The 12,613-nt window shown below is 42.5% G+C and overlaps 1 protein-coding gene across 2 annotated transcripts; it reads left to right on the forward strand.

The window, feature by feature from the left end:
- The first annotated feature begins 253 nt into the window (after positions 1–253).
- On the forward strand, positions 254–8,307 carry zbtb42 (zinc finger and BTB domain containing 42). Of its 2 annotated transcripts, none has more exons than XM_035389932.1 (2): positions 254–428; positions 2,008–8,307. In XM_035389932.1, exon 2 carries the CDS (start codon positions 2,022–2,024, stop codon positions 3,624–3,626), a length of 1,605 nt encoding a protein of 534 aa, XP_035245823.1. In that variant the 5' UTR covers positions 254–428; positions 2,008–2,021; the 3' UTR covers positions 3,627–8,307. The 2 variants fall into 2 exon arrangements, with proteins under 2 accessions (XP_035245823.1, XP_035245815.1); XM_035389924.1 differs by lacking the exon at positions 254–428 and adding an exon at positions 600–1,429.
- Positions 8,308–12,613: the final 4,306 nt, after the last annotated feature.

A 12,613-nucleotide genomic window follows, 5' to 3' on the forward strand; every position in this document is an offset into this window, starting at 1 on the left:
TCACAACTTAATATTTTCCCAATCTGTGGGTCTTACTACGAAGTAAGATTCCTCATACCGCATTCACATACTTGCTCTTAAGTCAAAAGAATCATACTGTTTTACATCGGAAAACTGATAGGCACATGAGCTGAATCAGAGGGCGATCCTTATCTAATGGAGTGGCTCTCCGAAAGAAGGTTGCTACTTACTGCCACTGTGTGATGTTATTCAGTAGTACAGTACCTATTGTGGTAGCCGTTATCGCGAGACTGGACCATTAACAACCTGCTTGACTAACACACCACAGGGCGCTGCTAGGCTGCCAGGGACGAACTGACACAAGAAACGACAGGAGACGCTAACATCTGGCTATACATCATGAAAGGAAGAAAACGCATTTAAACAAATACCGAGGCTCGTGAGACCAGTCGCCTTGCCGGACACTTGTGAGTATATGGCCATAACAACAGGAACCGTAAGCGAAACTTCGTTAGATTACCTTGCCGCGGTGCAGTGTAGTGAAGGCTTGGGCAGCAGCAGTTGCGGAGTTCCTTTGCGTTCATGTCTCCGATCGCTGGAGTTTCAGTAGCCTAGGATATATCGCTTTTTACTTATGTCTGATAACTTATCCATTCAGACAGGTCATACGTTGTCCTCACAAGTAAATAATTGGACGCCGAAAGTAAATCTATCGAGCATGGTGGTAATGATCGCAATCATAACTTGCTAAGTTTAAAGCGATAGCTTGGAAACTATTGCTTGATACTGAGGGTCTCCTATGTAGGTGTACATTGGCAGTATGGCTGTGTTATTTTCTTTCTTGAACGAAATGTACAACCACGGTGTCAGAGTGAGATGATGACTAGTGGTTGGGGGACAAAAGCCTATATTTGTTTAAAGTCAATTAGACTTGTAGTGCAAGTGACGTTTGTTGTTGAAGGCGGGTACAGGGTACGCAAAATAAAGAGTTAAAAGTTTTCTGTTGCGCCTCTAAATGGGGTACTGGAACTTTAAAGGAAACAAGCTGCGGGTTTGCTGGTAGCTCGATTTGGAGTAACATATGGCATTAAGAGGAGCACAGCTGGAGGTAGCGTTTCCATTGCGGTGATGTCAGAGCAGCTGACTCCACAGCTTGCAGTGTAATTAGCAAACAGAGCACTCCAGTTTACTCCCCTTGCTTTTCTCTTAACCTTGCTCGCTGGACTTGTGCTGGCATTCGCGAGCCTACTTTTTGTCTATCGCCATGTGTGGATGTGCGTGCCTGCTAAATGTATGCTTTCACATAATTGTCTAGTAAACACGAACAACAGAATAACGATCGCTTTTTGTGTGTGCGGTAGCGTGCTTGCGTGTGTGTCTGCTGTGTTCGGACCGTTTACCATTTCCATGGGAAGCGCAAAAAGTAGTGATAAACTAATCGGACTGCTGTTACTAGCTGGAGAGAAAGGTAAGATTTTCTAGTTGAAGTTGCTGTTTCAACCTGATACTTACATGTTGCACCTTACAAACACGAATGCCAACAATCTAGAGCAGAATTAGGGTCTGTTCAGCGCTAATTAATTATAATTCGAAATGTTTTTTTTCTCAGTCGATGTACGCTAATCCTAGAAGATCACGTCTGGGTCGATAGTAGCCTAATAAAATAAAAGTTTATTTTGTCGTTTATTTTTGGGAAGTAGTTTTTCGTTTTTATTTTTTAGTTCGCCTTTACTTCGTTGACTACGGACTGGACTGCTTTGTTGCATGTTGTGTTTAGGACGATTTGTTTTTTCTTATTTATCCGGTAGCTTATATTTAACATTTTTTGGTTGAGACATGGGCTAAAGATGTACATAACTGTCGACAAATTAAGTAGGAACGTTTCCTAATGTCTGTGATTTGCTACTTTTTATTTAAATTTAGAGGTGTTTTTACTTTGTTGTCCGCAGTTGCAACTAACAGTGCGCGCTTGCTATCTCGCCCCCTCGCAACCGGAGTGGCCGTATTTCGTTTGTTTAACATCCAGTTTTTCCTGTTTTTGATCAGGTTATGAAGGAAGAATGGAGTTCCCAGACCATAGCCGCCAGTTGCTGCAGTGTCTGAGTCAGCAGCGTCACCAAGGTTTCCTCTGCGACTGCACTGTTCTCGTCGGAGAGGCGCGATTCAAAGCGCACAGGGCTGTGCTGGCCTCTTGCAGCATGTACTTCCATCTCTTCTACAGGGACCAGCTAGACAAAAGGGACGTTGTGCATCTGAACAGTGACATTGTGACAGCCCCGGCTTTCAGCCTGCTCCTTGAATTTATGTATGAGGGGAAGCTGGAATTCAGCACCCTGCCAGTGGAGGATGTCCTGGCCGCTGCCAGCTACCTTCACATGTACGACATTGTGAAAGTGTGCAAAGGCAAGCTGAAAGATAAGGAGCTGTGCTTGCTGGACGAGAAGATTAGCGAGGGGATAGCGCTCGGCTGTCTGGACAGGGAGAGCTCCTCAGACAGCGAGCCGCACAGCAAGCAGCCGCCACGGCGCCGGTCGCAGCAGCAACAGAGGCCCCCCCCAGCAGATGTATTTGACACAGACAACAGTGAAGGCAGGCTAGCTGTCACGGATTGTGATAGGTCCGCACAGAGCAGGCAGAAGGCAAACGGTCACCCTGGCAGGTCCCCGGACCTTGTAGGTGTCAATTATGTGTCAGCGGAGGCCGAGTCCTGCATCCGAACAGCTGGAAAAACAAAAGCTGATGTCAGTAGTTCCCTGGCATCTCTGTCCCAGAGGTCCCGGGCTTCGGATGACACGGACTGCGCTCTGGATTTGTCTTTCAAGCCTCTGTCTAGCAGAGATTCCTTACACCCCTCCTACGTCTCGGGACAGCTGGCCCTCGACAGCCAGCAGCAGGGCACCGAGCCACTTGTTAAAGACGAACACGACTTGCTGTCAGAGCAGGAGGACAGTGAGCCGATGAGCCCGGAGAGCCAGCGCTTTGGGAATAGCGCCAGGAGCTCGGTGGTGACAGGGTTCGCTGCCCTCTTCCCAGGCAACAACGGCTCCACCGCGGCCCTGCTCTCCCAGGAGGAGGACCTGATGGAGCAGGAGGGGGAGGGGGGAGGGGACGGAGTGGGAGCCAGAGTGGGCGAGGACGACCGAAGAAGAGGAGGAGGAGTAGGAGGAGGAGGAGGGCTGCTGGGCGACAGCGAGGAGGAAGAGGAGGACGACTTGGCCTCCTCGGACATCTCCACCTCCAGCGGGGTGCTCCTGCCCCCGGGGCAGCAGGTGTGCGTGTGTCCGCTCTGCAGCAAGGTGTTCCCCAGCCCCCACGTGCTGCAGCTGCACCTCAGCTCGCACTTCCGCGAGAAGGACGGGGCGCGCTCCAAGCTGTCGCCCGACGGCTCGGTGCCCACCTGCTCGCAGTGCGGCAAGACCTTCTCCTGCATGTACACGCTGAAGCGGCACGAGCGCACACACTCGGGCGAGAAGCCCTACACCTGCGGCCAGTGCGGCAAGAGCTTCCAGTACTCGCACAACCTCAGCCGGCACGCCGTGGTGCACACCCGCGAGAAGCCGCACGCCTGCAAGTGGTGCGAGCGCCGCTTCACCCAGTCCGGGGACCTGTACCGACACATTCGCAAGTTCCACTGCGGTCTCGTCAAAACCCTCGCCATCGGATAAGCCCCGTGGCCAGAGTCGCGACGCGAGCAGAGGAAGCGCGTCTTTTCAGAGCCTCATCACCACTATGTACAGCATGTGTATATAAGTGTAGATAAACATATGTGATTATCATAGTATATCAGCGGTTACCTATTCTGAATGGTATGCCCGCCTATACCCATTTAAGGCTTTTTGTAATTTGAATGCAGTTTATAGCAACTGGTTAAAATCCTGTGCAATAGCAGACCAACTGGAGAGATATAATCTGGTATGATGCTGTTCAGAGGGTTTTTATGTTCTCTAAAGACTCGTGTCTTAAAGTCTCGGTGCAAATCATCGCATGAGACTGTATCATGTAATGCTTTCTTCGAAGCTGGGTAGATGGATAACTGAAGAGAGAAAATCCAATGTGCCCTGGTGTCCCTCGAAAGGCTGTAACTGCACTGCTTGCAATGAAGAAACAATTTCCACTGGAAGAAATTAGTACTTGGGTGTATAATGGGTGTATAAAAGCACAATATTTTGCCTGGATGAGCAATATTGGAATAGCTGACACTGAACGCAATCCGTCCACGAGTAGCAATCTTTTATTCTCTAAATTCAGCGTTATTTATTATTTTGGAATCTACTGAAATTCAGTTGTGTTTGCTGAATGGGAAGCAGTCTCCAGAGCTGCAAGTAATCGTTACGTTTGTGTAGCTTAACAATTAAGAGGTTTGTAATTTTAATGTTGAGATTTTCATTTATGTTTTGGAAATACTATAACATGGTGAATGAAGTGTAAGTAGCGTGGGATAAAAACTCAAAAAGGATTGGCTATTTTCTACTGAGTTTGCCCAAGTCCTGATATCTATTTTTAGTGTGCACCTGATGCCTCTACAAAGCAGACCAGCGGAATCAATTTTTTTGGATCTTGTTACCTTAATCTGTATATCAGATCTAGGAAAGCTAACAAAATGTTTAATACTTAGTAATATTAAATACTGTCATGGAGTTTGATAAACTGGAAAAAGACTGAGCGTGGAATAGAAGGAAATACAGCACGGCACAGTTCTCAAGTTAAGCATCTGGGGGCTTGGGTACGAGTTGTATTCGTGAGTTTAATTGAGGGTTGTGATGTTGAACATTATTCTAGGATGATTCTCATTTAATAGGAATGCAAATTCCAAAACCCTAAAGAAGTTTGAGAAAGAAAAGCAGTGCCTGCATACCTGATGCCTACTGAGTAATCTATAGTACTGAAGTACTAAAGAGTAACCTATAGTACTAAATGACTGTGTAAAGAACCTTAACAAAATGAAGGTATTGGTTACAAAAAAGTCCTTAGATGCGACCTTAGTTGCATTTTGAAGTAAATGTCCTTTGCCCCTGAAAGAGTGGACTGGAGGGAGGATTGAAAAATGCATGCTGCTGTGTGTTTTGGGGCTTAATAGGAGGAAATGGAGTGTGTGTGTACAGTACATGGTCATGTCCACACTTCCTGAAATTAGGCTTAGAGCGGAAGGAAAATACAGGCTAAGCCATGTCTCTCTCTGCTTCTATGGTACTTATTCACTGGCCCCTAGAGAACATGTACAGGGTCTTGTCTGATACACATTCACCATTTCCTCAGAGAAAACGGTCTGCTGTTATCGAAAGGTCTTCTGCCACTGTAGTCCTTTCAGGAGCATTTTAAATATTTATTCATTTGATGTTGTTTTTTTCTTTTTCTTTTTTAGCCACCTGTGAACAATAGTCTGGCTTATGATCATTTACAAGGGAATACATCCCTGAAGTGGTAAACCACAATGTCTCCGTAAACTGGTTGTATCATCTGTGTCACACTGTGCAGTTGCAAAAATCTACTGAACGCATCAGATGAAGACTGTCAGTGAAACTTCACAAAATGGCCTATGGCTGTTTTTATTTTTCTGAGCCTTTTATGTCCGTACTGTAAATGTTTTTTAGTTTTATCTTTTCTGAAGCTATACATGTGGATTCTTACCATGGCTGGAAATATCACTAAAAAATACTAAGTTATTTGTTTTTATTTTCCTGATAAAACTTGATTAGCATTATTTATTAGATATTTTTTTGGTTCAGGGTTTACTAGGGTGTGATGAGTATTATTTTTATCCACAATGTTGAAGCACATTGATTTCTTATTTCTAACATTAAAGGAGGTGTTTGGTTGAGCTCTATTGTGTAATTGTCACGAGCTCAGCTGTTTTAACCTAATGGTTGTTTGAAGGACTGTTGATGCCTCATTATGCTGGTACTCTTTTAAATGGTACTGGGGCAGATATCTCATTTGTCTTTGTAAATGCCATTACTGTACTGTGAATTGGGTCTTTCAGCGTGTTGTCATGTGAAAAAGAACAACAATCTTAAAGAAAAAGATTTGCCACACAGGAAACAAAGAAGCACTTGTTTTGGGCATGCAGATATCCTTTATCTGAATTTAGTTTCAACACTCAATTATGTAGGCTGCTATTTCTAACTACTTGTATATTTAAAGTATATAATTTCTTTTTATTTATAAGATGATTGTTTCCCAATATTTTTGTTCACATATTTGGGGTGAGAATATCTAACAGTGGCTGTCTTTTCTCTGCAAGTTAACAAGTGATTTCTTCCCCAGTGTTTAGGATTCTCCAAATTCAGTACGGAGTAGACTCCTGCAGTCTTTGCCTTTCCAAAACAATATGGGGGATACTGCATTGGCTGCCACCTCAGCAAAGGAAATGGTCGTAAAACTGCAAATCTGAAACTGAGGCACACACTGCTCTGGTACAGAATGTCTATAGAAAGCACACAGAACTAGTATTGTACTCCTGTCCCAGGTATTTCTCAAGGGATCATTGTGTGTCCTTTTTCTTTGCTGAGAGTGAACTCCTTGAGCCTTGCACTTTTTTGCATGAAAATTAACCCTTTGGAATGCAAGAAATGTATTTATGAAATGGAGGGCTGGATGACTGTAAACAGGTGCATTGTGTTTTGGGAGCATCAAAGGATTCTCTTATTTCCAGCATGCATAAGATAAGTGCTTCATTGTGCTCTTTGCAAGAAAAGGACTGCACACTCGCAAATGTGAAGTTGCACTTTGAACATGAGAGACTCTGAATGTTGGACATCAAATTTTGGGAGAAAACGAGTTCTTGTACTGTCAGTCTGCATTTCAGCTATATGTACACACACACACACGCACACATACACACTCATTTTAAACATCTGGAAGACGTCAGGGTAAATTCAGCCAACATTTCAGTGTGGTGTTTTTTGTAATAAAAAAAAAACTGGTATTTAAGAACTTTGATATGAAGTTCAAATAGGATCGACACAGTTTAAACATCCACTGAAGGTTTCTATTAATTTTGAACACCGTGGGAGCATGTTCTCTTAGAAGAAGAAATGGTGCCTTGGAGCAAATCCTCTGTCTGTCAGGCTGTTCCCTTGTCTGGCATGGAAGCTGTTCATCTTTCACAGTGCTCCTTTGAAATCCCTTGGTAATTTCTGAATATTCACATGGCATGATTTCTGTTGAATGTCCCTGTTTATGCAGTGCGCTCATTGAACATGAACACACAGGAAAGTACTTCCTGTTCTTGTCTTGCTTTTTCTAAAGGAGGGACATTTCCTCCAGTGCAGCTAGTGTTTTGGTTGTCAGCCCCCCCCCCCCCCCCCCCCCCCCCGATTGCCGTTTGCTTTTTGATGTGTGCATTTAACAATACAGGGGCAGGAAACTAAACTAACATCATTTTATGATGTATCAAAGCAATGTAATTTTATTTAGAATTGCATATCGTCCAGCATGTACCTTGTGGACACAAACACAGGTACTTGTAAATGGCCTTTTTAGTTTGTTCTCCATGGTCCCTAAAGCCTCCTAAAGATGAGATAAAATACCTAAATAAAATACTGGTAAATAAGGGGCAAAAACAAGGGCCATATGAAAACAAGGGCCATACTTTGCTGGAGAGAATCATTATATATAATGATAATGATATATATAATTTTTTTTCATCTTTAATGGGAATCTTTCTGAATGAGAATAAACTGGAGTCACACATCCCATCAAGCATTTCACTGTAACAGTAACAAGCTGGAAAGAAGAGAATGTACACCTATCTTATAGGTTACAAAGAAAAAGATGCAAGTTTTAGATTAATGGAGCAAATGTGGGAAAGGACACCACCTCTTGCTGGTGTAGGTGTTTTATAAATTCATACTCAATCATTTTAAAGTAAAAAAAAATAGAAAGGTATAATTAAAACTGGAACATCTACAGTTTAGGTCCCGACTGTGAAATTGTGTATAATGAGAAGTATTTATTGTTTTGTCTCTTGTGAAACATTTTGCTGTATCTCACAATTTTGACATGTAAAATGAATAATACTAAATGTCAATGGGGAAAATTTTTTAATCAAATTTGTAGAAGTGCCATTAGAATTTAATATAATTTTTTTATAAGAAAGGTCTATTTTATAGTAAACAAATGCTTCAGTGTTAGTGCTTTATAGACAATAGAGGACAATCGGTATGCAGAAATGGCATTGCTTAGGTCTTTTGGCGCTTATTTTGATTTTCATGTGGGGTTGTTTTTTTTTTGCGCTTTTGGAGTGTGCTTGTGTGTGTGTGCTGTGGAAATGTGACAATCTTGATTTACTAGGCCTATTTTTGTCCATTTAGTTTTTGCATAGATTAAACAGAACACACTCTGTGACTCTTGTGTGGATTTCATTCAGTAATTAACTTGTGTTGGGTTGTCATCACCAATGTAGAAAGGATAACGCATAACTTTGCTGAACATTCCAGATTCTTACATCTTTACCATATTTTTATATATTGGTGCTGGCCAAAAACACTTCAAACATAACCAACTTTTCATAGCCAATTTCCTAAATCTAGAATAATAGGAATATAAAATTTAATTGCATTTTCCATTTAGCATTTATCTGGAATAAATGCAAATGTTTATTCAAGACCCAAACTTTTCACTTCATGATTTGAATTTTACAAAGTCTTAACATTTTGCTCAATAATTACTGACATGTCAATATATGATTAAAGGCAAATGTTTACATCTAAAAGACAGAATAGCTTTATTCATATTAAGAATTTGAAATTGTGACCTCAGAATTTTGAAGGAGGATTCCGTTGTTCACAGTGCAAGCTGTGCAGAAAATGTCAGAGGCTGGTAAAGGACTGTGTACAGACAACAAGCTGCAATATTATTGTGGGTCTATATTCTATTGAACCAGTAAGCTGTGACTAAGGATCTTCTCGATAGCATTACATTTTCCAGAGTTGGTGCCAATTGAACGGGCACCACGATGTAATGTTTCTTACTTTCCAGAATTTATATAAATATGGCTATAACTTGATCAATACGTTATAAAGCAATATTTTTTAAAAGCAACAGAAATTGTTAACCGTTAGACTTCGTAACAACAGCAAACTTTTAAAATCATGTTATGTCACAGCTACGCATTTTCTTTTGATATATGCTTTTCTTCTTTGCGGTACCATAAAGGACTAATAGGCCCTACATTCGATAGTCTTCTCGTTCATTTGTATTTTGAACAAGCAAACAAACAAAAATGCGCGTCTAATTTGAAATCTCCGTGCCAATTCAGTGGTCAATTTCTTTGAGAAGGGATTCTAATTAGCCCCCGACTGCACTTCTAAAGAAATCCAGCTGCTTCGCTATGCAATCCCAATGGAGACGCGTTTGAATTCCCACCACCCTCCCCCTCTGTGGTCCCAACCCGAGCCGCAGACGAGACTGTCCCCCATAATACGGCCCCGGCTCCATCCTACATACGCTATTGTAACCGCGGCTAGTAGATCAGCCGCTCCATTGTTAACACGAACTCACGAGCACTTACTTCATGCACGAACAGACAACATGGCAGGGCTGGTCCGCCTGTCACTGAACAATGAAGACGCTGTCTTCGAGTTCTTTGATAAACACCCGAAAGCGTCATCCTAAAAGCATTTTTGTGAAAAGGGGTTGCGAACATAACCCGAGTGGTTACAGTCAATCTTTGTGAACTCATCTCATGTAGCGCGTAAACTCATTAGCATATAGGCTGCACATCATTCATATACGCGTTCCACTCGAACTTTTCATGTTGCATAGTTACATCATCACCATGGCAAACAAAAAATAGAAAAATTTTATTCTTCATGGACCTTAATCTTAACCTTTAATTTTTTATGAGTTTTTGTGTTTTATCGCTTAACAATATTCTTATAGGAAATATTTTTCTTGAAAAAAAACAAAAAAAAAAAACAAAAATAGAACATTAACTTTGTGAAACACAAATCATATTTTAGATAATTGTGGTTAGTTTATATTTGCGCTCGAAAGATTTGATTCAGAAGTAGTAGTCGTTAACATGAAGCATCCTGCATGTCACCATCGCACAGAGGCCAGTGGTGGGTGCCCTTGACCTCTGACCAGCCTGCCAGGGACAGCTGGTGTGGGCTGTGTTTATTTATTTATTCCTCAACACAAGACAGGTGGTCACACTTGAAAAGGGACTCTTCACGAATACGCACGCACACACACACGCACAGGGAAAAATGTAAATGTGTGCATGTGCGTGTGCTCACACACACACACACACAGAAAATCAAAATTGGTGTGCATGTGTGCTCTCTCTCTCTCTCTCTCTCTCTCTCTCACACACACACACACACACACACACACACACACACAGCATGTATTCATGTATTCACAATGCACACAGCAACATTCAGAGAAGCACAAAATGAACAATGTGGCCAAATTAACCCAAAAGACACATTTTAAAATAAATGAAGTAGAGTGAATTATAAGGGCTAATTCCAATGTATGATGTACTTTTAATAAAAACAAATAAAACAAGTCAAACAATATTGAATAATAGATCTGCAGACTGTCATTTTAATATTATAAAAATAAAATAAATGTGGGCTTTGAAGGGTTATTTTAGTATCATAACTAAATGAACAATTAGTGCTTTATTTTAACCTTACATCTCATAAAAGGTTGAAAACAACTTAGCTACAGATCAGCTATACCTGTTGAGAAAAAAAAGATGCAGATTAATGTCCAGATGTAGTAGTAAATTGGCCTGCAGCCCATGCAAGTGAAGTGTATGTTGGTGTAAATCTTACATAAAATGGCATAACCAGTTTTCAGTGTTTATTCTAGATTAGATAGCATGGACTTGTTCAAATACCAGATTGTTAATTGTACAAAGTAACCTAACCTCCCATAAGGTAATGTAAATATAAGTGGTCGAGTTTATAATTTAAATCATTTACTGCAACGAATATGCCATGTCCTGTCCAAAACAAGAGTAACTACAGCTCAAGCTTCCTGTTTTATAACTCTATGATAAACCTGCTTGCAATTTACTTAATTATTTCCAAAGAAAGTATAGGCAGGTGTAGGCTGCCCCGCCCACTCTAAAGATGTTTTGACATCTTCGGCAGCACTTAAACAGTCAATGCAGTTTCATTGGTTAAAATTCAGATTGCTCACTTAAGATGGAAAGAAAGTTGCATGGTTTGACTTGTAAAATACAGAGGTGTGATAACAGAAGTGTGATCATTTTCACCAGATATATTATTAATATAAAGTAGAGACCACCCTAAAAGAGCTGAAGGACTGTGTGGCTTGCCTGAGCTGGGGTAGCCTTGATCTGCGTGACTTGTCCTGGAAGTGCCGAGGCAACATGTGTCCTCTATCCATCCCACGGCTGTCATTTAGTCACACTCATTTGGACATATTTATAGCAGCATCGCGGCACCGGGCTTCCGCACTCCAGGCACAGCTGGTCCATACGAGAATGGGCGAAAGACAAAGCCGCCGGTTTGGACTCGGGCGTCCAGCAGCAAGCGTGGCTTTCCTTAAGTGGGTTCAGGCATGTGTCTGGGGGCTGGGGGCTGGGGGGGGGGGGGGGGGGGGGGGGGTCGCAGAATGGTTTTAAAGCCAACCGTGTCATTTTTAGAAAGACGGTGGGGGGAAGAGTGTGGGGGTTGAAAGCTTCAACAGCTGGCATCTGCTCGCTCCCAATTTAAGTGCGCTCGCACTTAACATCAAGGAAGTTGGAAAGGACACACAGAGCTGCAGTAAAGTTACAGCATTTAAGCTTGAGCCATGAAAGTGCAGCTCAGTCCTTAAAGAGGCTAGATGTGTCAACATTTATTTATTCTTATCACAGAACTGTTCACACCCATTTGCAGCGGTTCAACGGTATTGTAAAAACGGAGAGCTGACCTGCCCTCTATCAGGGAGGTGAAAAGGAGCCCTGGAGGAGGTATGTGTGGAGGCGCATTTCCGCCAGCGCGACATTGTTTTTGCTTTATTGAAGATGTGCTGAGGCACGCCGACGCTGCCGATGCCCCGGCCCTCGCAGCTGCTGCCTACTCACTCAGCCGGGGATCGAGCGCTGCCTTCGGAGAGCAACTGCAGCCCGCCGCTGTGGCCGGTGGGGTCACGCGGGTCGCCGATGTGCGGCTCGAGCATTCCGAGCCCGGAATCTTCCGCGCTCTAGAGTTACCCGGCATCCCAGAGCCAGATTTACATCTGGAAGCACCAGGTGAGTGGACTTAGTACCAAAATATGTATCCTGAACTAAAAAAAGGCATCGCAGCCCCCACGAATAGGAGTTGACCAAACGCGGTGTAGATTTACATAATGCAATAATGCTAAGCAACATACAGGGAGAACTTCACTGATGCCATTTTATATGCTTTTAATTTCCGGGGAAACCCATATTACTAGGCGTTTTTGCCAGTGTTTCAATACAACTGTTCTTCCATGTATACCCAATATCGGTTCTCAATATTGCGCATGACCAAACAAGTTTTACAATGGGTGTCATCGTTCTGAACACAAGATCAAAACAGATGGTAAAAGTGCAGGAAAAATCCATGCAGCAATTAGGCTACTGGGCAAAAAACTATTCAATTATTACTGTGACACATCTATGGAGTGCCAGTATCTTGAACATGGTGTAGAAAAGGGTTTTTAA

This window comes from Anguilla anguilla, chromosome 1 (assembly GCF_013347855.1).
Source record: "Anguilla anguilla isolate fAngAng1 chromosome 1, fAngAng1.pri, whole genome shotgun sequence".
Classification (NCBI taxonomy): Eukaryota; Metazoa; Chordata; class Actinopteri; order Anguilliformes; family Anguillidae; genus Anguilla; species Anguilla anguilla.